A 25,997-nucleotide genomic window follows, 5' to 3' on the forward strand; every position below is an offset into this window, starting at 1 on the left:
AGGAGAGGGGCCTGGAGAATCAGCGATTCCAGTTCAGGAAGAGGAGGGAGGAGCTGCTTTTCCATGCATTTCTACCTGGACTGAAAGGCCACTGATTCTACCTGAAGGGAGGCAGTGTTCTGGCTCTTTCTCCCTTGGAGCACTGCCCCAGGCAGGGATTCTGCACCTCCTTGATCAGCCTATTTTGATCAGCAAGCACCTTTGTCACTAATCTAGTATTGATGTTTACAAACGATTTCCTTAAAAAAATCAGTTGGGTCAAATTCAAGGTTATTGCAGTAATAGTGCCCTTCTCACTCCATGGAACGAGTGAAAGAAGCCGAGCTCCAAGTTGCATGGGTGTGTGAGCATCACACCTGCGGGTGGGGGCAGGACAAAATGTGAGAAGCCCCACGATCACCTGGCCTCCTCTTTGCCTCTCTGAGGAGTCCCTGTGGGCTGTGTCACCTTGCACCCTCTGGCCATCTCATCTTTTAGAAGAGGGTTTCTTGACCTTGGCAGTATTGATATTTTGAGCTGAATAATGCTTTGTTGTGGGCGGCTGTCCTGTGTATTGTAGAATGTTTAGCAACATCCCTTGCCTCTGCCCGCTAAATGTCAAGCGTAGGCTCCCACCCCTGCCAGATGTGACAACCACAGTTGTCTCCAGACATTGCCAAATGTCCCCAGGGGGCAACATCTTGCCCAGTGGGAGCCACTGTTTGAGAAGGAGATATTTGACAGGTCATGTTAACATGGCTACTCTGTCTGACAATTACTGTATGCTTTGTTCCCTTTCTAAAACACCAATGTGAGTAGAGCATTCTCATGTTTAACCTCTGTTGGTTCCCTGTTACATTCAGGGGGAAAATGTCTGTGATCATCAAATCACATCTTCTGTCTCTCTTTCTGCCCCTTCTAAAACCTTATGCTCCAGCCGCACTAGACTTCTCACCATCCTGGGGCCCTGCTGGCTCTTGCCTCCATCTCTTTGCACAGGTGGTTCATTAGCCCTGGAATGATTCTTGCGAGATCATTTTAGGTCTCAGGATTAAGACTCGATTGCACGCTTTTCTGTGAAGACTTTCCCAGGCAGCACTGGGTATTCCTGTAGCGTTTTGCCTTACTTCTGTTCTAGCGCTCACAGCACTGCATGGGAATTATTTGTTCATGTGTTGGTCTCCTTCATCAGACTGTAATTAACTCAAGGCCAGCTGGCAAAGGCAACAGAGGAACAAGAGATCCAGACTGAGTTTGGAGTAGATCCCCAAACCTGGCATGTAGAGTGAAAGCTGAGGCCAAAGTGGGCTGGAGCCATGAGTGCCGCTGCTACCAGGAGGTGCCCGATTAGGCAGACATATGCAGAATGCCAGGCTCCGTCCAAGATCTGTGGAGAGAGGGGCCCAGGGCAGGCCTGGCGGTGCCCCGTGTGCTGAGAGCGCCCCCCTCTGCAAGGCTGCAGATCCTCCACCCCCTCCCGCAGCTTCACTCTGATTTCAGGAACTGTAGCTGGACTCCCCTCCCTCAATAAGTCATTTTTATATAGTCAGTGTCTTCGGGTAAGCTCATGAACCATTAATGAGGGAATTTTAGACATCACTTGAAGCTTTGAAGGTAGCCCATTTGGACCATTTGGAAGAGCCTTCTCTCTAAATCACACCCAGGATGGGCAGCTTGCTCTGTTCATCAGTTTTGCTTTGAGAATGTACATTGTTTCACATGACAACACTGGTTGTTCACTGCGCAGCTGGAGTGGAGGTAAAGGAGATGTGAAGGTTGTTCCCATCTCCCCTTCATGAAAATGGGACAGAGAGAGAGGAAGAGAAAGAAAAGGAGACCCAACCACATGTGCTAAGAAGATATTTCCCCCTTTGGGTAAAAAAAACCCCGAATTTAGTTTCACCTTAAGGCAGGAAAGCTCACTGCCCTCCTTTAAAAAACAGCGTCAGTCTGTGAAGGGCTCTGAGTTCTCTATGAACATCTGAAATGTGACATGAGGAAGAGATGCTCTGAGATTGTGTCTGCAAGTGTCGGTGTAGGTCCCAGCAGGACTGTCCTGCGTGTGGACGTGTTGTCTACGTCTAAGTGACTGGATAGAGCATTAGAGACATCTCTGGACTTGTTTCTAGAAGATTCTTGCTGGAGAGGGACACTGAAGGTTCAGTGCAGGAAAGTCTTGGGTAGTGCTGGCCGCGTTTGAAGTGAGTGGAGGAGCATCTCTGCATTTGTCTCTAGAAGATTCTTGCTGGAGAGGGGCGGTGGAGACGCAGTGCAGGAAAGTCTAGGGCACGCTGCAGGGAGAAGCGAGCTGGAGGGAGGGATCTGGCCCTGGTCGCGTCTCTGATGGCAGCTTTCAGAGGCGTTGTGGGTTTTCAGCTGCTGTATGTCTCGCCCTTCTTCCTAGCTCTGCCTCAGTGCATTTGGTTTTTCTTCCCCAGTCACTTCCTTTTGGGGGATCTGTGGCTTCTGTTCTTCATAGTTGAAACAGACTTCTTGACTGTGTCTTATGCCAGGTGATGTTGAGTTCTTGCTCACTGAATTTGCTTGTGCATCTATACTTGTCTATATGATCTTCAATTTTATCTGTAGTCCTGATGGCCAGTGGTATCTCAGAAATGTAGAGCTCTTTAATGAGAAATATGGTTTAATAAAACCATATTCTCGTGGGGCCATATCTCATGAAACTGTGTGGACTGACTGAGGTCTAGGAAATGAAGGAAGGAAAAGCAAGAAGGGCCTATTTTTTTGTTTGTTTTTTACAAAATATTTATTTGGCTTTGTTATGTGGGATCATTACATCGTGTGAGATCTTTCTTGAGGCTCGTGGGCTCTGTAGTTGCCCTGAGAGGGCTTAGTTTCCCCATGGCAGGTGGAATCTTAGTTCCCCAACTAGGGATCAAGCCTGTGTCCCCTGTATTGCAAGGTGGACTCTTAATGACTGGGCCACCAGGTAAGGCCCAAGAAGGTCCTATTTTCTAAAGTATTATGACTTAGTCCTGTTTTCTCCAGTATAGGCCAAACCCACCCATCTGCATTTCTGGATGGAGACCAGAGGTGGCCCGATAATTCAAGGCTCTGTATGTTAGAAACCTAAAGTGTTGCCCAGAGCAATGCTGAAGCGCAGATCCATAGCACAGCACTCTGACCCCTTCTCCTTTGCTCAGGGAGAAGATCAGCGTTTTCAGCATAACATACGTTCTTCATTGTCAGTTCTTAGAGGTCGAACCAGTACAGTGTCTGTCTTGCCAAAGTAATAGTGCAGTTTTTGCACCAGAAATCCCTTTAAAAAATGTTTTAATGAAGACATTTAAAAAGATTTCTTCTATTTTGTTTTCAAATGTTGTGCTGAATATACTAGTAACAAAAATATCCTTGGCACAGCATAGTATAAGCTTATTCAGTCAGGGAGCCCCCATTCAGGGCTGCGTTGATGACTGATGAGTCAGCACATGCTGACGTGAGTCTGTCCTGCTCTTTCCCCGTGTGTCCCTTTTCAAATCAGAGAGCAAACCTTCCCTGCTAGGAAATAATTCATGACACCATGGACTCACACTGCAGCGTTTATTGTCATAATATTGCTCAACGCATTTGCATTCAGAAAAATATTTCTTGTCACAGTTGAACATATCAGGGGCAGTTAATGTTGTTTTAAAATATAACTGTTTTAAAGTTTAAAAAAGGTTTTGCAGTCAGGTGATTTTTCTTATAATTGCTACTGTGTTTTAATTTTATAAGAAAAATAAAAGTGAATTATTTCTAATGCTGGTTTTCATCTGTTTCCAAGCCGAGTCAGTGAACTTTATGCTTAGCCCTTGTGTGTTACAACAGAACCCTCTCTAACACGGGCACACGGGCAGATGGCATTCATCTCTGTTCTTGTGGCTCAGACGTCAATCCTCATTTGTTAACTAACGGTATCAGCAGCTGAAGACATAGGCTTTCACACTGACAGGAAACTTGACCACCCCTCTCTGGATCAAACAGCTTCCTTTCATTGGACCTTTCCTTTCCCAGCTTTCCCTCCTTGCTGTCTGAGACATCCTGGGTCTGTGAGTTTGTCTGATTTAAGGCCTGACTGTCCTGGGTGTGTTTAATATCGGGGCTTGCTGAAGTCAAGTCTGGGCATGGTCTTCCTGGTGAGCTGGGAAGATGAGCCAGAGCTTTATAGGACTGAACCTTCATGCCTGTGAGCTCTTGTTTAGCTTCCAATTGCCCTCCCCCACAGATCAGCCTCATCTCTGCCAAGTGTGATGCCAAGCTTCCTGCCCCGCCAACTGGCTCCCTCCACAGTTCTGTCATCGTTTTTGCTGTCCAGGATAGTCGAGCAGCATCGCACCAGTGATTCTCAGAGAACGGCTCGTTCTCAGAAAGCTGAGCCCATCTGGCCTTCCTTCCCTGAGTTTTAACCAGGAGCTCACACTCCGAGCTTAGCAACCATCTCCTCCCTCAGAAGAAATTTGGTTTGGGCTATACACAAGGCTTCCCTGGGGGCTCAGATGGTAAAGAATCTGCCTGCAGTGCGGGAGACCTGGGTTCAGTCCCTGGGTCGGGAAGATCCCCTGGAGGAGGGCATGGCAACCCACTCCAGTGTTCTTGCCTGGAGCGTTCTATGGACAGAGGAGCCTGATGGGCTATAGTTCATGGGGTCGCAAAGAGCTGGACATGACTGAGCAACTAACACACAGTCGGGGTCAGGTAGAATGTTAGAGGCCCTAAAACCTGGCCCCTTCCATTCTCCAACATAGACAAGTTCAAACGCAATAGCAGCAGAAGCAATTAAATATATATATATACACATATATATATGTATGTGTATATTATTACTGACAGCAAACATGTGTATATCAACTATTATATGCCAGGCACTATTTTAAGCATTGTAAGTGGATGAACTCAGTACTCACAACCACCCTCTAAGTTCTGAGTTACTTTTATTACTCTGAATGTAGGGATGAGGCAATTGAGGCACAGAAAGGTTAAGTAACTTGTTCAAGGTCACACAGCTGGTAAGTAGGGGAGTCAGGATTTGAACTCAGGGAGTAGTGCCAGCATCTGTGGGAATAACCACCATTCTGTATTAAGCTAACCCCACAAGAGGGGGCACTACTGTTAAAGAACCCACCTGCCAATACGGGTTCTTATGTCAGGAGACATAAGAGACGTGGCTTTGATCCCTCGGTCGGGAAGATCCCCTGGAGGAGAGCATGGCAATCCACTCCAGCATTCTTGCCTGGAGAATCCCATGGACAGAGGAGCTGGTGGACTACAGTCCACAGGGTCACAAAGAGTCGGACACGACTGAGGCGACTTAGCACACAAGCCCGGAAGAAAACTCAAAACTTGTATGTGTACTAAAGTTGAGTAGTTTCTCTCTCGATTTTCCAGTTACAGGTTTCATATAGCTAGTTGAGAGTGACGCTTTCTTTCTTTGCTCTGGAGGCCCTGCTGTGCTGGGACCCTAAGTGCTGGCTGTGTCTACTGGATGGTCTGTGCCTTGCTCTTTCATCCAGTGGGGACCCAGCTAGCAGGCTTTGTCAGGAGCCCACTCTCTCCTTTGATCTTCACGGGGCCAGTTAGCCCACCCCTTTATCCAGGGGGGCATCTTTTATTTCACGAGGAAGCAGGAGGGGAATTGCCTCACTCCAGAGCAGTGTTGCAGATGGGACAACGCTGTGTACATCCTGAGGCAGAAGGGCCTACGGACCACGTGCCCGCAATCCAGGCCCCACGGTCAGCTCTCAGTGTGACTGTTGGGAAACCACTTAACCCCCCTGTATGAGGGCTGATGAAGTAAGGCTTTGATCTTCGCAGAGAAAAAGGCTTTATAGAAAGTACCAAATAGGTCCACTCTTCCCTTGGCACCTCTTAAATTCACGTGGAGACTGATGTGTTCTGCAACATTCCAGTCACTCTTAGTTACAAGGACATGTTCCTAGACCCAGCCTCCCAAGTTCTCAGTCATTGTATTTTGTCTGATTTTGTGAGGTGCCTCAAAGCAAAAAATAAGCCCCAGGAATCTTTATGCAAGCCTTTTGTCTCGAAAGCTCTGAGAATTCTAACAATAGACATCCTATGAACTCCACCACCACCCCACACAACCCTGTACATTATTCAAAACCTGTGCGTTCTGAAACCAAGCTTGTGCCTGAGTGCCTGCTAGAACGCTCTTGGTCTCTTAGGCTATTAATGGTAGTGACTTTTGGGGGTAAAGCTTTCAGTTGTAAGAATGTATATATTTTAGCAGATTCAAAGCGGGATTTCTTTTTTCCCCATCACTCCACCCCGACCAAGGTTTGCCTTCCTTGTGTGGTGTGTGTCATCCGAAATTAGCGCTCATAAAGCACCCACAGCAGACTCAGAAGTCATACTCCCTCAGTGCCGGGTCACAGGGAGAAGCTCATTTATTTACCTCCGGCGTGGAAGATGGAGATGATCTGGGAAAAAATTTTTAAGGAATATTTGCTTTTTAAGATTGCACATTCAGAACAAATTCAAAGTGAGTGAATTTTAGGCAAGGAAGAGGTAACCGTGTACCTCTTCACTAGTTGCACCTCTTCACGACCGTGTAGAGAAACAGGTGGAGAAGCCCCAGAGGGAAAGAGAGATCTGACATTTCTCCTGTCAGCTTGCGTCATTCTGCTTGTGGCTGTGAGGTAGGCAGGATTGTCGCCGTTTTACAGGTGGTAATTCCAGAGATCAGTGAGGTCAGGTCATTCCCCTATGTACGCACAACTTGCTGTTTGCTTGCTAAGACGTGTCCAGCTCTTTGTGACCCCATGGACTGCAGCATGCTAGGCTTCCCTATCCTTTCTGTCTCCCAGAGTTGCTCAAACTCATGTCCATTGAGTCAGTGATGCCATCCAACCATCTCATCCTCTGTCGTCCCCTTCTCCTCCTGCCCTCAGTCTTTCCCAGCATCAGGGTCTTTTCCAATGAGTCAGCTCTTTGCATCAGGTGGCCAAAGTATTAAAGCTTCAGCATCAGGACAGTTGACTAGAAAATAGCAAAACCAAGATTAAGTCCAGAATCCTTATGATACCTTGGAGATTAGGAAAACTATGCTTGGGGTTCCTGTGGATTTACCTCTCTGTGGTGCAATAGGGCCCCACCAGCTTTGCTTTATTCTGTTAAGGTCAGAAAGCAGTTGCTGAACATCTAATATGTGCCTGGCTTTCCTACGCACCAGGAACCCAAAAATGAACATGGCGTGACCTCTGTCCTGGAGAAACTTACTGCTGCTTGTCGAGGTGATAAAATAGATTCAATAAGGACAAAACCTAAGAACTCCAGGAGATAAGGACCCTTATAACCTCCAGTTTATAGATGAAAAAACAATACATCTGTGCTGTCCAACGTGGTAGAGATGTCACTATCTAAGTTTATTAATTAAAATGAAATAGAACCATGAGTTTAGTTCCTCAGTAGTGCTGGTCACGTTTAGGATGTTCAGTAGTCCCCTGTAACAAGTGGCTGCCGTACAGGGTGATGCAGACACAGAATATTTCCGTCACTGCAGGAAACCCTGTTGTACCACGCTGCTCTAAGCCACTTTGTCAGCACAGAAACGTGCAACATGGGCTTGTTCTAACTCCAGGTTATAAACTGATAACCATTATGTTACATTGCGTCCCTAATATCTAGTGAAAATTTGGGGAGAGGAAGCAGAAGGGGAAGAGTTAGAAATCTCTTTTTATTCAGGAATTAAGAAATATTTAAGATGATGGGGACGTAAGTACAGATTCCCCCTGAAGCTCTCTTGTGCTACCTGAAGAACTAGGAAAGATTTTTTTTACTGGATCAGGAAAGTTAGTACTTGCTGTTTATGGAACCATGAAGGGACTTTTGCTAAGAGTTATCCTAGGATTTTGTCTTATTTACTTTTAACCCTCAGTTCCTAACATATTACTTGATATTTAATAGCTGAACAATAAATGCTTCTTGAACTAAATTAAAAAAAATTATCTGTAATATCTTTTGCCCGTCTCAGAAGAATTGTTGTGAAGAAGAGTAATGATTCCTAGGGGGAAAAAAGGAAAGATTTCCTCAAGGGCAATATCCAGATGCTCAGGCTCATGAAAAGAGGGCCCCATATGAATATATCTGTGCTCTGACAGGGACATAAGAGGGAGTGATCATAAGAGCTGCCTAAACTCTGATCTGGGCCAGATTTTACAGTCTGCTATTTTAAAACTACAGAAACTCTGTATGTGGCTCTAAAATGAGAACGGAGAAAAATTGCCTCAATACCAAATTAGTGCCTATTATTATCTCTGTAGTGAAGTGAAAACAAAGTCACCCCTCCACCTCCCTCAGTGTGTCCCAGTGTGTTATCCCGGAGTACTAGCACTTACCCACCAAATGTTGTGTGAAAGCCGGAAAAACAACAACAACCACACCACCACCACCACTATTTTGGCTCCCAGCTCATCCTCCTGCTCTTTTCGTCAATGCGACCCTCCCCCACCCCCATCTTCCTTTCCTTCTCTTCAGGATTTAGCTGAAGTGTTGGCGCCTGTGTTATTTAGAACAAACAAAACCTATCAAAATAGGGTTTCAAAGACAGATGTGCTGATTGGGGATGGGAAGCAAATGCGGCATGCTCACTCACTTCCTAAAAGCTTTAATTTGCAGCAAAAATAAAAAGTTGTTCAACACCAGACAGGAGGAGTCAGCTCTGAAAAACTGACTGATAAGCGGAGAAGAAGCTAGATTTGTTTTGAATTTCTTTTTTCCCAGCAGCAGTGATCACAACCTTCTTAGAATGATTTAAGAATTCCCTGGGGGCGTTTTGCCCAGGTCCCTTTGTAAGCTTTAGACTCCTAACAGGGCTTATCAGAGAAGATTCCAATTTAGAGCAGCAAAAAGTTTAGTGTCTGTTATCAGCTCTAGCTTTTCTTTTTCTTCTTCTCTTTTTCAAAAGGAGACATGATGTTTTACAGTGTTAACACTTTTGAAAGTTCCTATATTTCCAGTGAACAGAGTGCTTTTGTGAAAAGGGCTCTGAGAAGCATTATTCAGGCGAAAATGCATCAAAGGGATGCGAGTTGAAAAGATAGAAGTTTGCCGATGTGGAGATTGAAGGCAGCATGTGCTGACAGGTGCAATTATAGCCAGATAATTGAATGTTTTAAGAGAGATGTGGTGCGATCAGGCAATAGTTATGAACTCGCATCGGAAATCCATTCATAATTAGATATTCAGGGATCCTGCTGTGGATGACACAACCAGTGTTGGGACCATGAACTACTTCAGCTGCAGGACATAAAAGGGATTGCGCTTTGTAAAGTAGTGTGAAATAGCATGATATCAGCCCTACAGAACTTAACTGATACAAAGTTTGGAGAGAAGGCTCAGCCTTCTCCCTCAGATTCCAATAGTCTGGAACCTCTTTCAGCCTCTGAGTGGGAAGTCAATGCAGCTTCCAAGTCCTTTGGTCTCAGAGAAACTAAAGAAAATAACAACTTTTACATTAGCAACATGGAACATCTCTCTTTGCTGGTTGAAGAGTTTCCAGGCACTTTAGTTACCTTTCTCTACACAATGTGCCTTAGCCAAAGAGCCTGGAATGAGACCAATCCAGTGTTTATTTCTGAGAATATTCCACCAAAGTCATAAAAGATAACAGCTCTATTTATGGTCTTGGAATTTCGTTGCTTAGAGCCTTGACTCGGTGAGAAGTGGGTCACTATGTAAGCTGCATCTCTGCTTGATCTGAACAGCAGTTTCTTCAGGGGTCTCTATGTGGAAACTGAGCAGTGAAGAAGGGTTAGACCAGCAGAGCACAGAGCAATCATTTCTGCTCAGAACAGAAAGGCATTCAGAGTGTGTCATCAGTGAATCTGTGAGACTTCTCGCTTCAGGCCTGCATTCTTAATGAAACAATATAACTTATTCTGCTGTGTTGTATGATTTTTTTCTTTCAAACTTTAATTTCTTTTCTCTTCTATGTATGGTTGGATTACCTTATCATTGTAACGTTGACTCTGAGTTATAGGTTTCTGATAATGACACCTTAACTTGAAACCCAGGTGAGAGCTCCTTTTCTACCACAGGGAATTGGCTCCTTAAAGACTTTGGACCTCTCACATGTTCCTTCATTCCTTTTTAACTGCTGCTTTTCACTTTCCCTGCTGCCTATAAGTGTTTGGACTCCATTGGTACCTCGGCAGATATTAATAGAAGACTGTCCTCATCAAGCGTTTAACAAGCTCAAAAGTGAACCCAGTTTTGCACCAAAAATCCACCACCACAGCAACCATGACCTACCCTGGTCTCACGTTACAAAGACTTCTTCTCGCATTAGTAAGACTTCTTTGGAAGTGAAGATGAAATTACTAATGGGATATGAAAACATTTAGCATCATACTCAGCACATAACAGGAGCCTACTATATGTTAGCTTTCTTTATTTCCTCCTTCTGTCTCTGACTTCTTTGCAGGTAAAATGAGGGGTTCTAATAACATTTAAATTCCTCTTATGCACTCAAGTCCAGTGAGTCTGATTGTCTGCCTTAAGCAGTGTGATTGGAGAGTAACCGCCATAGTCTTTCCCACAAATTCAATTTCTGTGCAAAAAAAGGAGACTCTCGGCACATAGTTGATGGGGAATGAGTTTGGATTTTCTTTTAGTATCATGTCTACACGTTCTCGTTTGGCTGTCCTCTCAACCTGATATATCTGGGAAGTGGCTGGCCGGGGCTGGACGTGTGCTTTGAGTTGTGGGAATGAGGTTTTTTGACTGAGGAGTGCTGTCTGTTTTACGTTGGTATCCATCATCTCCCCTTGACCACCATTCCCTTGCCTCAACCTCATAACCCTCTGGCTTACTTTATACCTGTATTGATGGTGGCAGTACCTGGCATTTATTTTGTAGCATCTGTTTGAAGTAGTAACACTTAAGAGAAGGCCAGGCGATATCAGGAAACATCTTTCAATTACTACCTGGCTCATTAGTTTTGTCAAGAAAATGAAATATGGTCTGCCTTTTGACTCATTTTCGGAGAATCATAGGGGAAAGCATTGCAGTGTTGTTTGGTATCAGGAAACAGTTTGTTTCATTGCGGCACCTACCTGCCTTTCCCTGGTCATCTGGCTCCAAGTGGAAGCCCACGCAAATGAGAGAGGATCCAAAGTTCTGTTATGACCCAGTTCAGGCTGGACAAGGCAGAGGACTGGGGGTCTTCCAATGTGCAGGCTCCAGGAAGTTGCCTGTGTTATAGACATAAAACTTTGTCTATGGGAAGAGCCTCTCGATGACGCTATGATCCTCTGCCCTTTCCCAGGGCTGGAAAAGGGTGACATGAGATGCAGTGTGACCTAAGGGTTGAGAGCAAGCGCTTAGAAATCACCATAAGCTGGATTCAGATTTTGGCTTTATGACTGTTTGTAGCAAGTCAACCTTTTTTCAGTAAAGGGCCAGACAGTAAATATTTTAGGCTTTGCGGGCCATATGATCTCAGTGACAACTACTCAACTCTGCTGTTTTAGTGAAAAGGAGCCACACACAGTACATTAATGACTAGGCGTGGCTGTGTTCCAATAAAACTTTCTTTACAGAAATAGCCAATAGACGAGATTTGGCCAACAGCTGCAGTTTGCCCACCCATGATCTAGAGAATGTTGCACTATAAATTACTTTAATTCAAGTTTCTTCTGAATATTAAAAGAGACAATGTATGTTAACAAAACACTTAACGCATGCTTGGCATATGACAAAATGCCAAGTATCTACTACTGCCAAATATCTACTACTTGAAAATAGTAGATATTTTAATATTAATAGAAAAATATTTAAGTGCTGTATATCATGTACTTTAAGATGCCATTTGTTGTAGCATGCATATGGATTTCAGTTGTTAAAATGTGATAAAAAAAATCTTAGGGTTGATAAAACTTAGTAACAGTAATTAATTATAGTAACAAAGTTATATTTAGAATTTAGGTCTTTTTTTACCAGTGATAATTTAACTCATCTGACATTTCTCTGTGATGTTTTTCTTGTCAGAGACACATGTCATGAACTCCTGGGACATGTCCCTCTGCTGGCAGATCCTAAGTTTGCTCAGTTTTCGCAAGAAATAGGCCTGGCATCTCTGGGAGCATCGGATGAAGATGTTCAGAAACTAGCCACAGTGAGTTCCTTTTCAACCCGAAACCCTTTCTGTTTATGTCCATTTGTAAGATGAGGAAAGCTTTGGAGGTACTGTGAATAATAGGGCACATTCTGGAGAAGACATGGCAACTTTATTTCCCCCACGTGGGTTCCTCTGTAGCACAATGGGTACTTGGTTTATTAACTGCCAAAATCTTTGTATTTCATCCTTCTCATTCAGGGGCTAGCTAGCTAGTACCCGTTTAGGCTTGTAGGTCCGGAGGTCTCTTTCATAACTGCTTAGCTCAGCTAGGGTGATGTAAACGCAGCCACAGACAGCATGCAAGTGAACGCGTGGTTGGATTTCAGGAAGACTGTGTATGAAAGCTGGCAGTGGCCGGACTTGGCCCGTTTGCTGGCTCTCGTGCTGCTGCTGCTGCTCAGGTGCTTCAGTCGTGTCCAGCTCCTTGTGACCCCGTGAGCTGTAGCTCTCCAGGCTCCCCTGTCCATGGGATTTCTTCAGGCAAGAATGCTGGAGTGGGTTGTCATGTCCTTCTCCAGGGGATCTTCCCGACCCCGGGACTGAGCCCTCATCTCTTACATCTCCTGCATTGGCAGGCAGATTCTTTACCACCAGCACCACCTGGGAGCCCCTTGTTCCAGTTCAATGTTTGTTTTCTAGAATTGTCTGTAATAGTGAAAAGTATGCATTTAAGTAGGAGTTGTGCTCAGGAGACGTGAGACATGGGTTTGGTCCCTGGGTCAGGAAAATCCCCTGGAGGAGGGCATGGCAACCCCCTCCAGTACTCTTGCCTGGAGAATCCCGTGGACAGAGGAGCCTGGTGGGCCACATGGGGTCACACAGAGTTGGACAGGACTGAAGTGACTTAGCATGCATGCAGGAGCTGTACTTGGGATCATTTCTGACTAGTCAGTATGGGTTTTTCAGACTCAATTTGAGCCAGCATTAAGCAGCTCATGCTAAACAATTATTATAAGTACAAAACCAGAGAAGGGTTGAATAGATACTATAATCTCAGCAAGGTTCTTTGCAAAACAAGTCATATGAGAAGAAAGGTGTAATGTTGCAGCTACCTTTAAGCTGCTGAAGAGCCCAATCCAGCAAACTCATATGCTTTATCCTAGCCCCGTATGAAGAAGCCAGAGTAACAGACTCACTTACCTACAGGAGACAGTCTGTTGACAACAATGAGCAAAGCTATTGGAGGAAGGAAAAATAGGATCCTAGATTGTGTGTTTGACAGACATACATTGGTGAAATATTAGGCATGCAGGAATATTCTTCACTCCCACCAGGAAATAAACGGTCTCCTAGATTTCTTAAGATGCAAAGCCCTTTCAGTATATCTTTTGTTTCCTAATTTTGATAGAGACATAGAAACTGAGAAATATTATTCTGCTTGAAGAGAAATAGTGGAATAGCCATGCTGCTGGTGTCAGTGTGGCGATGAACAGGGGTTGGTGGGGGCTGCCATGAGCTCGGGAGAGTGTGTGTCTTTTACAGCAGAAGGCTGCCAGATGGGAATGTAGGCCTTTGTGTTGCTGGATCTTCTAAATTTGAGAGAGATTGGAAATCTGGATTTCTAAGTGAAATTTAATGATTTAAAAATTTTAGCTCATGAAAAAAAATCTACCATTATGAGCTGAGGAAAATATATTTGTAGACTGAATTAGGATCTGTTCTTCCAATTTGTAACCTCTGCTCTAGGAATTGTATCTCATGTGTTTTGGTTATCTATTACTATGTAACAAGTAATCCCAAAACTTGGTGGCTTAAAACAATGAACATTTGTTATCTCATAGTTTCTCTGTTTGGAGATTTGGGAGCAGCTTAGCTGAGTGGTTTTGTCTCAGGGAATCTCTGTTGTTGCTATTAAGATGTGGGCTAGACCTATAGATGTCTTCAGATTTGGGAAAGTTCTCCCAAGATGGCTCAGCCATGTGGATATTGGCAACTGGCTTCCTTCAGAAGAGAGAGAGGGAGAGAGGAAGAGGAGAGAGAGAGGGGAAGAAAGAGAGAAAAGGGAAGAGATAGAGATAGCTAATTTTTGAATTTAGTTTTTAATTGGAGGAAAATTGCTTTACCATGGTGTGTTGGTTTCTGCAGTACAACAATACAAATCGGTCATAATTATACATATGTCCCCTCCCCTCAGCCCCGCCCTCTCGGTCATCACAGAGCTCCCTATGTTATACAGCAGCTCCCCACTAGCTCTCCATTTTACACGTGATCGCACGTGATGACATGTATACACAGGATACTGTATATACGTCAGCGCTACTTTCTCCATTTTACACGAGATCGCACGTGATGACATGTATACACAGGATACTGTATATACGTCAGCGCTACTTTCTCCATTCATCCCACCCTTTCCTTCCCCCGCTGTGTCCGCAAGTCAGTTCAGAGGTGGGTATTGAGGAAGTTGTAATGCCTTTTGTGACTTGATCATGTGCTAATCACCTCAGCCACGTTCTGTTCATTAGAAGGGACTCACTCCAGTGCACACTCAAGGGGAGGACAATTCACCTCTATTGTTTGGAGAAAGGAGCATCAGAGTGTTTGTTGGTGTATTTTCTTTTATTTATTTATAGTTGTGCTGGGTCTTTGCTGTTGCGTGGACTTTCTCTAGTGGCAGCGAGCAGGGGCTGCCTGCTCGTTGCGGTCCATGGGCTTCTCATTGTGGTGGCTTTTCTTGTTGTGGAGCATGGGCTCTAAGTCACGTGGGAACAGTAGTTGTGACGCATGGGCTCGAGCACGCGCTCAGTAGTTGTGACGCATGGGGTTAGTTGCTCGGCAACATGTGGAGTCTTCCAAGATCAGGGGTTGAATTCATGTCTCCAGTACTGGCTGGTGATTCTTTACCGCTGAGGCACCAGGGAAGCCCTGTAGATGTATTTTAAAACCCCCGCACCGTAAGTCCTGTTAGTTAATTCTCAAACCTTAGCTCTGGCTTTAAATGCTGCATTTCAGAACTTTATTGTGCCCTGCAAATTCCTTGAAATTGTCTGAAAATTCCTGAAATTTCCTTTGACCCCTGTAGCTTATACTCTGGATCAGAGATGGACGGTTTGCTTGCTTGTCTTACTCGGAACAGCTGCAAACTAGGAGTCCACCCTGCCAGGTTCTGTGTGTGTGTGTGTGTGTGTCTGTGTCCAAAGAGAGGAGGAGAGGACTGAGGCAGGACTTCACGGATGTGAATGTAGGTGGGTCCTAGTGAGTGATCTAATTTCTCTTTTAAAAGCAGTGACAATAAACCAGTTTTATTCTCTCTTCCATTGAGCGATGATCAATTAATTCCATCTTTCAAACTAACATTTACAAACAATATGACAGGATCCTCACCTTTCCGAAAGTCATAGGCTATATAGATAAAACTAAGGCTTGTCAGAGGAGAGAGACTTTGTGTTGAGTCTTGAAAGGTGGGAGTGGGGAAGGAAGAGCTGAAGGATGGTTTCATTTAGAAGAAATCCCTCTGGTTTGGAGGCTCGACAGGGAAGGCCTGCTCACCAGTTTAGAGGACCATGCTGAAACCAAGGATCACCTTTTCTGTCATTACAGTGAACAAATTACTCCTCATCTAAAACAGGGTAAATGCAGTTTCATAGAGTTAGAAGTCTGACACACATCTTGCTGGGCTGTGTCCCTCTCTGGAGGCCCTGGGGGAGACTCTGTCTTCTGGCCGTTTTCCCGCTGTTAAAGGCTGCCTGCATAGCTTGGCTCGTGGCCCCCTTCATCCGCCAGCAACATGGCCATGGTGCATCTCTCTGGCCTTCCTGCTGTTGTCACATCTCTCTCTGTCTCTCATCCACTGTTGCTTTTAAGGGCCAATGTGGGGCCTACCTGATAATTCACGAATTTCCCCATTCAAACGCCACGTCTGCATAGATAGCATATTCGTAGGTTCTGGATATCTTTGAGAGGGCATTCTTCTTTGTTTCTGTTTTTATGCTTGCAAGGTAAGACCAACAATTGAAGCTTGAAACCTTTTTCACTCGGGCCAGTGAATTTGTAGAATAAGTTTTCCTTTGGAACTTGTATTCCTTTGCATGGTTCCAATACCCTTGGCCATGGATTGCTTTAGTTCCAGTGGCTGGAAACAATTCCATCTATTAGAGATCACTAATCATGTTTCTCTTGTTCTCTTTCTTCCTCTTTTTCAATTGTTCTTTGCCTAGAAGATACCACTTTTCTGCAGGAGCCAATTCAAGTCAACAGACAGTCTTTAAGTGGCTAAAGAATCCCAGGTTCCATGGGTGGGAATAGGGGAAAGGCAATGAAGTAGTACTTACTTCAAAAAACTCACAATCCAGTACACAAAAATACAGCAACCCCCGAGTCAGTGTTAGCTTTCATTTATATGCATAAGCAGATACATAGTAGAAGTACATTTAAGTCCTTTAAGTGTGTCTGAGTTCTGAGCTCATTGTTGGAGACTAGGATGCAGAGTCAGGTTGTGGAGGATCAAAAGCCTCTCAAGGGAGAGAATAAGTCTGGAACCTCATAGTGGCTTTGACGGTTATAAAAACCAAGGAGACCATTAACTTTCAAAAGACTTCAACTTAAAGATTATGCATTTCTTTAAACACAGTGGAGAGATGGAGCCTGAGCTCCTCTTTTCCTGACCTTGCTGGAGCAGATCTTGCATGAGCAATTCTCTTTGATTTTCTGTCTCTCACAAGCCTTGCAGTTCCATTTTTCTCAATTTTATAGACTGCCCACTTACGTTGAAAAGTATTTTGTGGACCAAGGAAAAATTTGGAAAGTTTTACCCACATAATGGGGAGAATATAGAGGAAGACAGACTCCCAGTGTGAGGAGACTAGCAAGGTTTTGTGCCGAAATAATACTGTACTTCCATTGACTTCCAACACCACATCTTATCCCTCAGTTAAAACAAAATGAATCAAAAACTGCTGGAATTTGGCTTGAAAGAAAACAGATTCCAGCTAGGCAAGTTCATAGTAAACCTGGGAATAAATAACCTATTGGATGGCACACGTATTAAGGACTATCAAGCCATATGCTGAAGCTAGAAGCTCAATTTAATGACTCTGTTGCAAGGACTAAGAGATTAAGAGGTAAAGCCTCAATGAGAAGGGTAAAAAGACCAATAGTGGAGGAAGAGTGGTGGTTAGTGAGGCCTCTTAGCTGTCCAGATGAGAAACGGAGGTATTATTAGCCGATTTCCTCCAAGTAGTTTCCATTAAGTCTCCTGAAAAAGTATTAGAGCAAAATGAGAGATGAGATGTACCAAAGGAGAAAAATCCATAGAGAGGACAAATGGAAAAGCACAGAAATCACTATTTATGCAGAAAAATGAGACAGCCCTTATTATTCTTTTACTCTAGGTAAGATTTATATTATTAATGACTCTGTTTATATACTGCCTCCCTTTCCTGGTTTAGTGAATTTAAGCACTTAGGAAAAGGAGAGTCACACCTGGTAAAAGCAGATACTTAATAACTTTCCGTGATGTGCCATCAACAAATTGTCTAAGGAAGAAAGCAACCTCTGCTAAGCCTGGTGGACGCCACCAAACTCTTGTTTTGTTTAAAACAAGCTGCTTCTGAAATTCTGGGTATGATTTCAGAGGGACCAGGTTATTGCCTATAGCTACTGCCTCTTTTTGCTATATTTCTGCATGATATTTATTTTGACATTTTAATAACGCTCATTTTTGAGAATGAAGCTATCTCTGCTGTTTTATGTGGGCAATGGTTGCAGCTCCCTGAGAACTGTTTAAATGAAACTCTTTTGTATCTGAATAAATTGATGATGCTCAGTAACTGTGTTTGAAATGCACTGTTATACATGTAAATAATTTGCCCTCTGGTGGATAATGAATAAGGTCACTGGATTTGGCAGCAGTACTCTTCATACTCATCATAGCTGTCCAGGGTCTGTGCATGATAGATATGCAAAAATATTCCCAATAATGCCTGCCTAGCATGTGCTGTAATTTTCAGACCAGCCGTCTCCCACAGTAGTGCTGGCTTACATGGGTTTAATAGATTAGTGTCTTCTTTAAGGGCTGTAAACTTAAATGCCTTCAGGAGCCAGATAGTAGCAAGGATGTCTGAAATAGCCTGATATAGGATAATAAGGAGTATTGGAGCCTGTGGAGAACCAGAGAATACATCTTATACCTAAAAGCCTTCACATCCAAAAATAAAAATAAAACAAAATATTCTTTAACTACAAATCTTTGTTTGCAAGCTAAAACAGAACTATAGGCTCTCAATTGCCAGCCCTTGTATTGAAAGTTGGATTGTATTATACCATGCAGAGGGACCAGCCCATGCTGGATTCACTTCTATTTCATATTGGACATACTGAATTACCACTTACTGGACAACTGGCTATTTTTCCCAAGGAAAGACGGCTATTACTGTGTTCACTAGAAATGCATATCTTATTGCCGTTGAGAGGTGGCTGGTTTTGAATTACAACTTTAAACAGTCACAGGCATGACTGTCATACATATGTGCTCAGCATGTGTTGACGATTTATTTAACTCACTCATGAGGTAAAAGCAAAATGGTAAATTTCGCTCAGAGAAGAATTTCACAGACTGAGACTGTCTAGTCCCTGGAAGAAGGAATTCTGAAACAAGGTGCAACATGTTTTATGTTCTGTGGAGCAAAGAACAGTAACCTTGAAGTTATCTTTTCTACAAGGCAGAAATCATTTGCATGTCTAGTGGACAAAAATAACTTGAAATTTATCAATCCTCACAAAATTGACACCTGACTTCCTGGCATCTGGGCCTCAATCAATATAAATAGGAAGACAGACAGAGGGTATATTCCCTATGTCAGTGCTTTTCAAATGGTAATGTGTATAAAATAACCTAGAGATCTCATTACAAGGCAGACTCTGGGCAACTAGGTCTGGAATGGGGCCTGAAATCTGGCATTTCTGATGAGATCCCAGGTGCTGCTGATACACTGGTGGTCCAGAGAAGCAGGTGACCTGGTACACAGGTCTGCCTGTTAGGCAAGGCTCGGGTATGTTTTTCAGAAGGCATATGGCAATCCTTTAGCCTTAGTTCCAGATTCAATACTTTTCCTAAAAACTGGGTTCACAGGGTATTGCCAGATAAATACTGTGCAGTGTGACCTGAGTTTATTTAGGACTTCTCCTGAGCCTGAAAATGGAGCCTTGTGTCTCTGAGTGCCTGTCACCGGTCCCATTTTGTGTGTCTGCTCTCACACTCTTCTGCCACGTGCTCGCTTGCCATATGACTTATGCCGTTCAGTTTTACAGGAATGCACACACAGAAACTTGCTGAGCAGGTAAACTGAGGAGCCAGTCCCAGAAGGATTACTGACTTCTCTTTCCCCACCTGTTAGGAAGTGTAAAGGGATGCTGCACCATGCAGTGCATCGCAGCCCGCGGTGCAGACGGCTTCAGTTCAGTCTGTTCATTTCTCACGTCATAAGGGCATTTCAAACAGGCGAAGCTCTGCATCATTTGTTGGAGAAAGCAATCAGCAGAAACGCACCACAGATGTTTCCCAAGCAGAATAAATCGGCCTCTGGCCCAGTTAGAATTTTCCCTTTACAGAGAGTTTTAGGTCATCCATTCAGTTCTGTCAACTCCAAAACATGTTTCCCTTCATTTCCTGATGAAGAGCTTCTGTCCCTGAGTCTTGGTGAGGCTGGTGAGCACAGAGTCTTGGCCAAGGGTAAGGAAGGAACAGCCAGTTGTTTCCATAATGCGTTCCCAGAATATTAGTCTCATGAAATGTTATTATGAGCTCTGTGACAGAAGGGATCCATAGACAAATATATTTGGGGAAAACTAGATTAAATGAAATAAACAACTTTGTTTTCAAAGTATTGAGTTTTCAGGGCCTTTCCCAAAATAATGTGCAGAGTGAATCTTATAAGTGATAAAAATTTTATTTTTACAAACTGAAGTTTCTTCCATCTTAAGATGACATTGGTAGTAAGACATATCATAAATAGCTTTTTTTTTTAAAGGGGAAAGAAGATTCAGTTAGCAAAATTTAAAATATTTTTGGTAAGAAGCTCTATTTTAGAAATGTTAAAATGTGAACTTGAAAATTAAGAAAGTACTGGGTTGACCAAAAAATTCATTTGGGTTTTCTCCATTTTACAGAAAAACCTGAACAAACTTTTTGGCCAACCCAGTAATTAGATGGTTGCTAAAGTCTCTTTTCATGGAAGACATATTAGCATCCCAAGCTATTAACATTCCAAGGAGCACAGTTTAGGAGATACAAGTCTAGATGTTCTTTTGAAAGGATGTGATTCATTGTCAGCAGAATCTCTGAATGAAAAAAAAATCACCAGCTAATTTTTTTTTGTAAGAAAGGACTGTCAAAAAATGAACAATATAGGGTGCTGTTTATACTTTATAAAAACAAATAATTTATTTGTTCCAAGTAAAAAGTTTGCATTATTTGGGGCTTTTGATGGCTGTAAATGAAGTGTGTTTGAATTTCCAGGTATATCTAGGACTTTCTCTTGCTGAGAGTGGTAATGAAATGTACGGTCAGCTTTAAACTAACAACTGACTGTAATTCACATTAGAAGTATAATCGTAAAGGGAACATTAGTTTATGAATTGCTAATGAATATTTTCCTGTCTATGGAGGACATTAGCTTGTTACCCCATCTCTTATGAGTTTGCCTACCTGGCTGGGCATGGGAACTTGCAGCTTTTAAAAAGCTTATGCCCAGTTCTACTTCTTTCTGAAATGTATTACATTAAAAATGACCATTTAATAGCTCTACAGAAAGCTTGAGATAAGCCCCAGGCTTATTTATTCCATGTAGAGTCTTTGAGCTAGTTTAGGCATTTGGATCATTTGATACAAAGCTGACAAAAAGCTGGAAGGAATGCACATTTGCATGTTCTTAATTGAGATGTTTGGGTGGATGATAAGTTAGTGTGCTATTTCTGAGAGTAACTTAATTAAAAATTAATAATATCTATTCCAACTCATTACTTTCACTTTTATGTATTCTGTGCAGAGAAGAGTGGTCTTGCCCTGCAAGGAGCTCTATATTTCTTTAACCAGCCCCTTAGAGCTTCACTTCTGTCATTTGTCTTTGTTTTTGTTTTTTTTTTTCCACCCCTGCCCTTGGTCTTTTTCTTACCTGAGTGCTCCAAGGCCATTCTTTCTTCTGACTGTACTCTCTCCTGAGATTGTTGATACTGGAGCTAAGGCTATTCTGCACTATCTGTATATATTTCACTTATAATTTTCATGGTTGCTATTATAGGTGTTCGTCATCTATTTATATTATGATGAGAACACCATTGTTACTGGGAATTAAAAAGTGAGCTCTACATTGCTCACTATGTTTAGAAACAAATCTATTTGCAGTTCGGAATAGTCATCCATTTTTGCAACTCAAATCTTTGTTCATCATTTTATAACTGTATCCTAGGGGCCTCAGAGAGCCATCATATAACTGCAGATGAGGAAAAAAATAAAAAAAAACCAACCCAACGTCTTATTTTAGATATTTGGAAGCTCATAAAGTTAGAGCTGCTTCAATAACTGTTCATCCTGTTTGTGTGTTAAGCTCTGTGCCCACTTGACTTTACCCTCAAGGATCACTGCAAGCCAGCAGTTGGGGGTCTCAGAACTTGATGAAGTTACTAGATGGATGGTTTGATGGGCAGTGCATGGTGTGGGGTAATGTTGTGGGAAGGGTCTGAACCTGAAGTGAGCCTGATGGGGTTTGGGTGCCAGCTTTGTTTTTTTCTAACTATATTGAGATGTAATTGACTTACAACCTTGCATAAGTGATATACTTATCTGTTGCAAAATGGTGTCCACGATAGTGATGGCTAACACCTGAATCTCTTCATATAATTGCCATTTCTTTTTTGTGATGAGAATGTTTAAGATCTACTCTCTTAGCAACTTTCAAGTACATAACACAGTATTATTAACTATTATCACTATTCTATGCATTAGATCCCCAGGACTTGCTTGTCTTACGGCTGGAGGTTTCTATCCTTTGATCTATATCTCCCTTTCCCCCAATTCCCATCTTCTGGTAAAGTGAAGTGAAAAAGTGCAAGTCGCTCAGTTGTGTCTGACTCTTTGCGACCCCATGGACTATAGGACTATACTGTCCATGGAATTCTCCAGGCCAGAACACTGGAGTAGGTAGCCATTCCCTTCTCCAGGGGATCTTCCCAACCTGGAGATTGAACCTGGGTCTCCCTGATTGCATGTGGATTCTTTATCAGCTGAGCCACCAGGGAAGCAACTACCATTCTAATTTGTGTTTTGGTGAGTTCAGCTTTTTTAAAATCCACATATAAGTGACATTATAGATATTTGTCTTTCTCTGAGTTATTTTACTTAATGTGATACCTTCATGGTCCATCGATGTTGTTGCAAATGGCAGGATTTCCTCCTTTCTCACGGCTGAATAGTATTTCACTGTGTGTGTGTGTGTGTGTGTGTGTGTGTGTGTGTGACTTCCCAGGTGGCACTAGTGATAAAGAACCTGCCTGACAATGCAGGACATGTAAGAGATGCAGATCCCTGGGTTGGAAAGATCCCCTGGAGGAGGGCATGGCAGCCCATTTCAGTATTCTTGCCTGAAGAATCCCATGGACAGAGGAGCCTAGTGGGCTACAGTCCATAGGGTCGTAGAGAGTTAGACATGACTGAAGTGACTTACTGTAAATATATATATACATCTCACATTTTTATCCATTAGTCCACAAATGGACATTTAGATTGTTTTCCTATTTTGGCTATTTCAAATAATGCTGTGATAAACATGGAGTGCAGATACCTCTTGAAATCTTGCTTTCATTTCCTTTGATAATATGCCCAGAAGAACGTCTGGATCATATAGTAGTTCTGTTTTCAGTTTTTTGAGGTAACTTCATAATGTTTTTCACAGTGTCTGCACCAGTTTACATTTCCACCAGGAGCGCAGAATGGTTCTCTTTTCTCCACGTCCTTGTGAACACCTGGGTCTTATCTTTTGGTGACCTGAGTACCAGCTCTGTTACTTCTTGATCTTATACTCAGGGGCCAACTATGTTCCCTATTTGTACCTCAAATGTCTCCTTTAAAATGGAGATATTCTTCTACCACTCTATGCCGAATGAAGATCATATGAGATGAAATACTTCTGTGATGTATGCTGTATTGTCTAATATAGTATATCGACATATATTAATCTCACTGCAGCTGCTGCTAAGTCGCTTCAGTCGTGTCCAACTCTGTGCGACCCCATAGATGGCAGCCCACCAGGTCACTCCCCAAATCCAAACTGCACCAGAGGAGTTATATTGTTGATTAATTTCAAAGTCATTTCAAGCCCCTAAATCCTCTAGTTCCTCACACAGAGCTAACGTCTTCCTGTGATTCAAAAGCTCTGACATTGAGTCCGTCTTACTTTTTCTGCTCAAAGTAAGCTGGAATGCGTTCTTCGGCACAGATTTGTACAGTCATTTTAATTCCCATAAAGATGTAGAGAAGAAGGAATTTTCTAGTTTAACAACAATAAAGTAGGTTTTCAAAATCTTAGGCTTATATTAACAGAAATATTGGTGGTGTAATTCCATTTCCAGCAAAAGCAGAGAGAGGTGATTGGGATTTTTTTTTTATGAAGAAGAATAGCAAAAGTAATGTTATATTGAACTATAGGAATTTAATTACCCCATTCCACAAATGTAGTTTCCAAATAAAGGAGTCAAAAGATTTTCCAGAGCTATTCTTCTGAACAGTGATATAAAAACCCAGAATGCATTTAGTAGATGTAAAATGCATTACTGTACATTATGATCCATGGTGAAAGAAAGCATAATAAGAAACGCGACGTGAGACTGAACACATGGTGATTAAAAGTCTCTTTGAGCCCTTTGTAGAAATATTGTAATTGGCTTAGAATTTTATATATTTGTCACTGTGAGAGTGGGCATTTCTGGAACATTTCTGATGGGTGGATTTCATCCTGGGGAGAAGGCTCCCAGAAAATGGAAATACTATCATTTGAGGGCGGGGTAGGTGTCACGTAAGAATTGCCAGGAGGCTGGGAAGGAATAAATCACAGCGGGCCCTCATCCTTCTTTAAACAGTCTTAAAGTCTGTCCTTTACAGTGTCTATAAAACATCATGAAAATTGCTAAGATGGCAAACCCTAAGAATTCTCATCACAAGGAAAAACACTTTTTTCTTTTTTCTTTTTATTGTGTCTATATGAGATGGGGTTGCAAGGAGTCACACGTGACTGAGCAACTTTCACATACATACATACGAATGAGAAGATAGATGAGATGCTAACTAACTTCTTATAGTAATCATTCACAATATATGTAAGTCAAACCGTTTGGCTGTACCCCTTAAATGTATACAGTTAAATATGTTGATTACGTCTCAATAAAACTGGGAAAAACACCCATTCCCTCAACAATGAAGGGGGGGGTGTGAATTAGGGACTCCTCTATTGAGAAGTCTTTACAAAAACCTTTGTTTCTCTTTCTTATTATACAAGTGACACATATTCACTGTAGAAAATTTTAAAAAATGGATAAGCAAGGAAAATAATTTAAAGATCATTTGTAATATCACAGCAGCAATAACCAGTGTTAACAATTTGGCGTATAACCTCCTAGTTTTTCTGAAAAGTTATTTAGCCACGGCAAATAAGAACTTGGTAAAGGGGAGTCCTGGCCTTGGAAAAAGAAGCAGCAAGATGTTGATCCATTGATCAAACACTTGTGCTGTCAGGAGAGACTTTACCTTTTACATCAACAGAAGAAAAAGTAAATTGGAAGTACTCTAGAAATTAGAGATTGTGATTTTTCACTCAGCTAATTTGCAAAGTGCCTTAGTGAACATCAGATGCAGCTCATGAAAAAAGTTAGCACTTTTTAAAATAAGAAAATTGGTTTTCATATATCTTTTAAACTTCAGTCTTCAAAATTTGCATTATTCTTGTCCCCAAATTAGTGATTGCTACTTTTATCTAACCAATATTCACCCCTCCCACTGTTTTTGTTTTTTGATAAGATCATGAACATCTTTACCCAGAGCCCTTAATCTCAGATAATCATACAGGTAAGGCGGAAACAGAAAGCTGGAATGAAATAGAGTGAACGTTCCTATATATGAGGGTTTTTCTTGAGTACTTTAGGGACTTGCTAGCAAGGCAGTATAGTGTAGTAGGTATTCGGACTGCAGGCTTCAAGGTCAAATTATGTGACTTCACGTCTGGCTGTATTGCTTACTGGTTGGATAACCTTGGATAAATTAGTTACCTCTCTGTGCCCTAGTTTCTTCAACATTAAAATGAGAATAGTAATACTATCAAGTCTTGCAGCGCTATTGGGGATTCACAAGATAAGGCATTGTAAAGCTGCTTAGCACAGAGCTAGATATTCGATAAATACCAGCTAGAGTATTTGACAAATTGCACTCAAATTGCGCTAGGTGGTCAAGTCAGTCAAACTCAAGTGCAGGAAAGACCCCTGGAGAGAACTGTGACTCTTCTGGTGATCTTGGTTAGTTCTCTAACTTTCAACTGAACTCAGGTTTTCCCTTCTGAAATGCAGGCTGTGCAGTTTATATTACAAAGGGGTGTAGATGGACCAGCATGCTGCTTGGCAATGTAAGGTATTTTAACCATAAATAATAAAGGGAAGGCCTCCTCCAAATTATGTCAAACTTCTCCCTGGAGATGGAAGAGGCCTCCACGGAGCTAATAGCACACCTCCCCTGAGTGAGCGTAGAGAAAGGCAAGTTGCAGGGAACAGCTGGGGAGAACAAGTGAATAAATACTGTCTGTGCCAATGAGAGCACATGAAATAATGAATTCCTGACTTGACCTTCTCAAGCAGATTAGGAGCGATGCTGTTCATTGGTGCATGCAGCACTCCCTTAATAGCTCAGTTC

General features: G+C 42.5%; 1 protein-coding gene across 1 annotated transcript in view; it reads left to right on the forward strand.

The window, feature by feature from the left end:
• Nucleotides 1–25,997, forward strand: part of TPH2 (tryptophan hydroxylase 2) — a 101,248-nt gene that overhangs the window by 42,710 nt on the left and 32,541 nt on the right. Inside the window, exon 8 of the mRNA XM_005679722.3 lies at nucleotides 11,983–12,109. Within this exon, the coding sequence (XP_005679779.2) occupies nucleotides 11,983–12,109 (127 nt within the window). The remainder of the gene's footprint in view (nucleotides 1–11,982; nucleotides 12,110–25,997) is intronic.

Source organism: Capra hircus, chromosome 5, assembly GCF_001704415.2.
Source record: "Capra hircus breed San Clemente chromosome 5, ASM170441v1, whole genome shotgun sequence".
NCBI lineage: Eukaryota > Metazoa > Chordata > Mammalia > Artiodactyla > Bovidae > Capra > Capra hircus.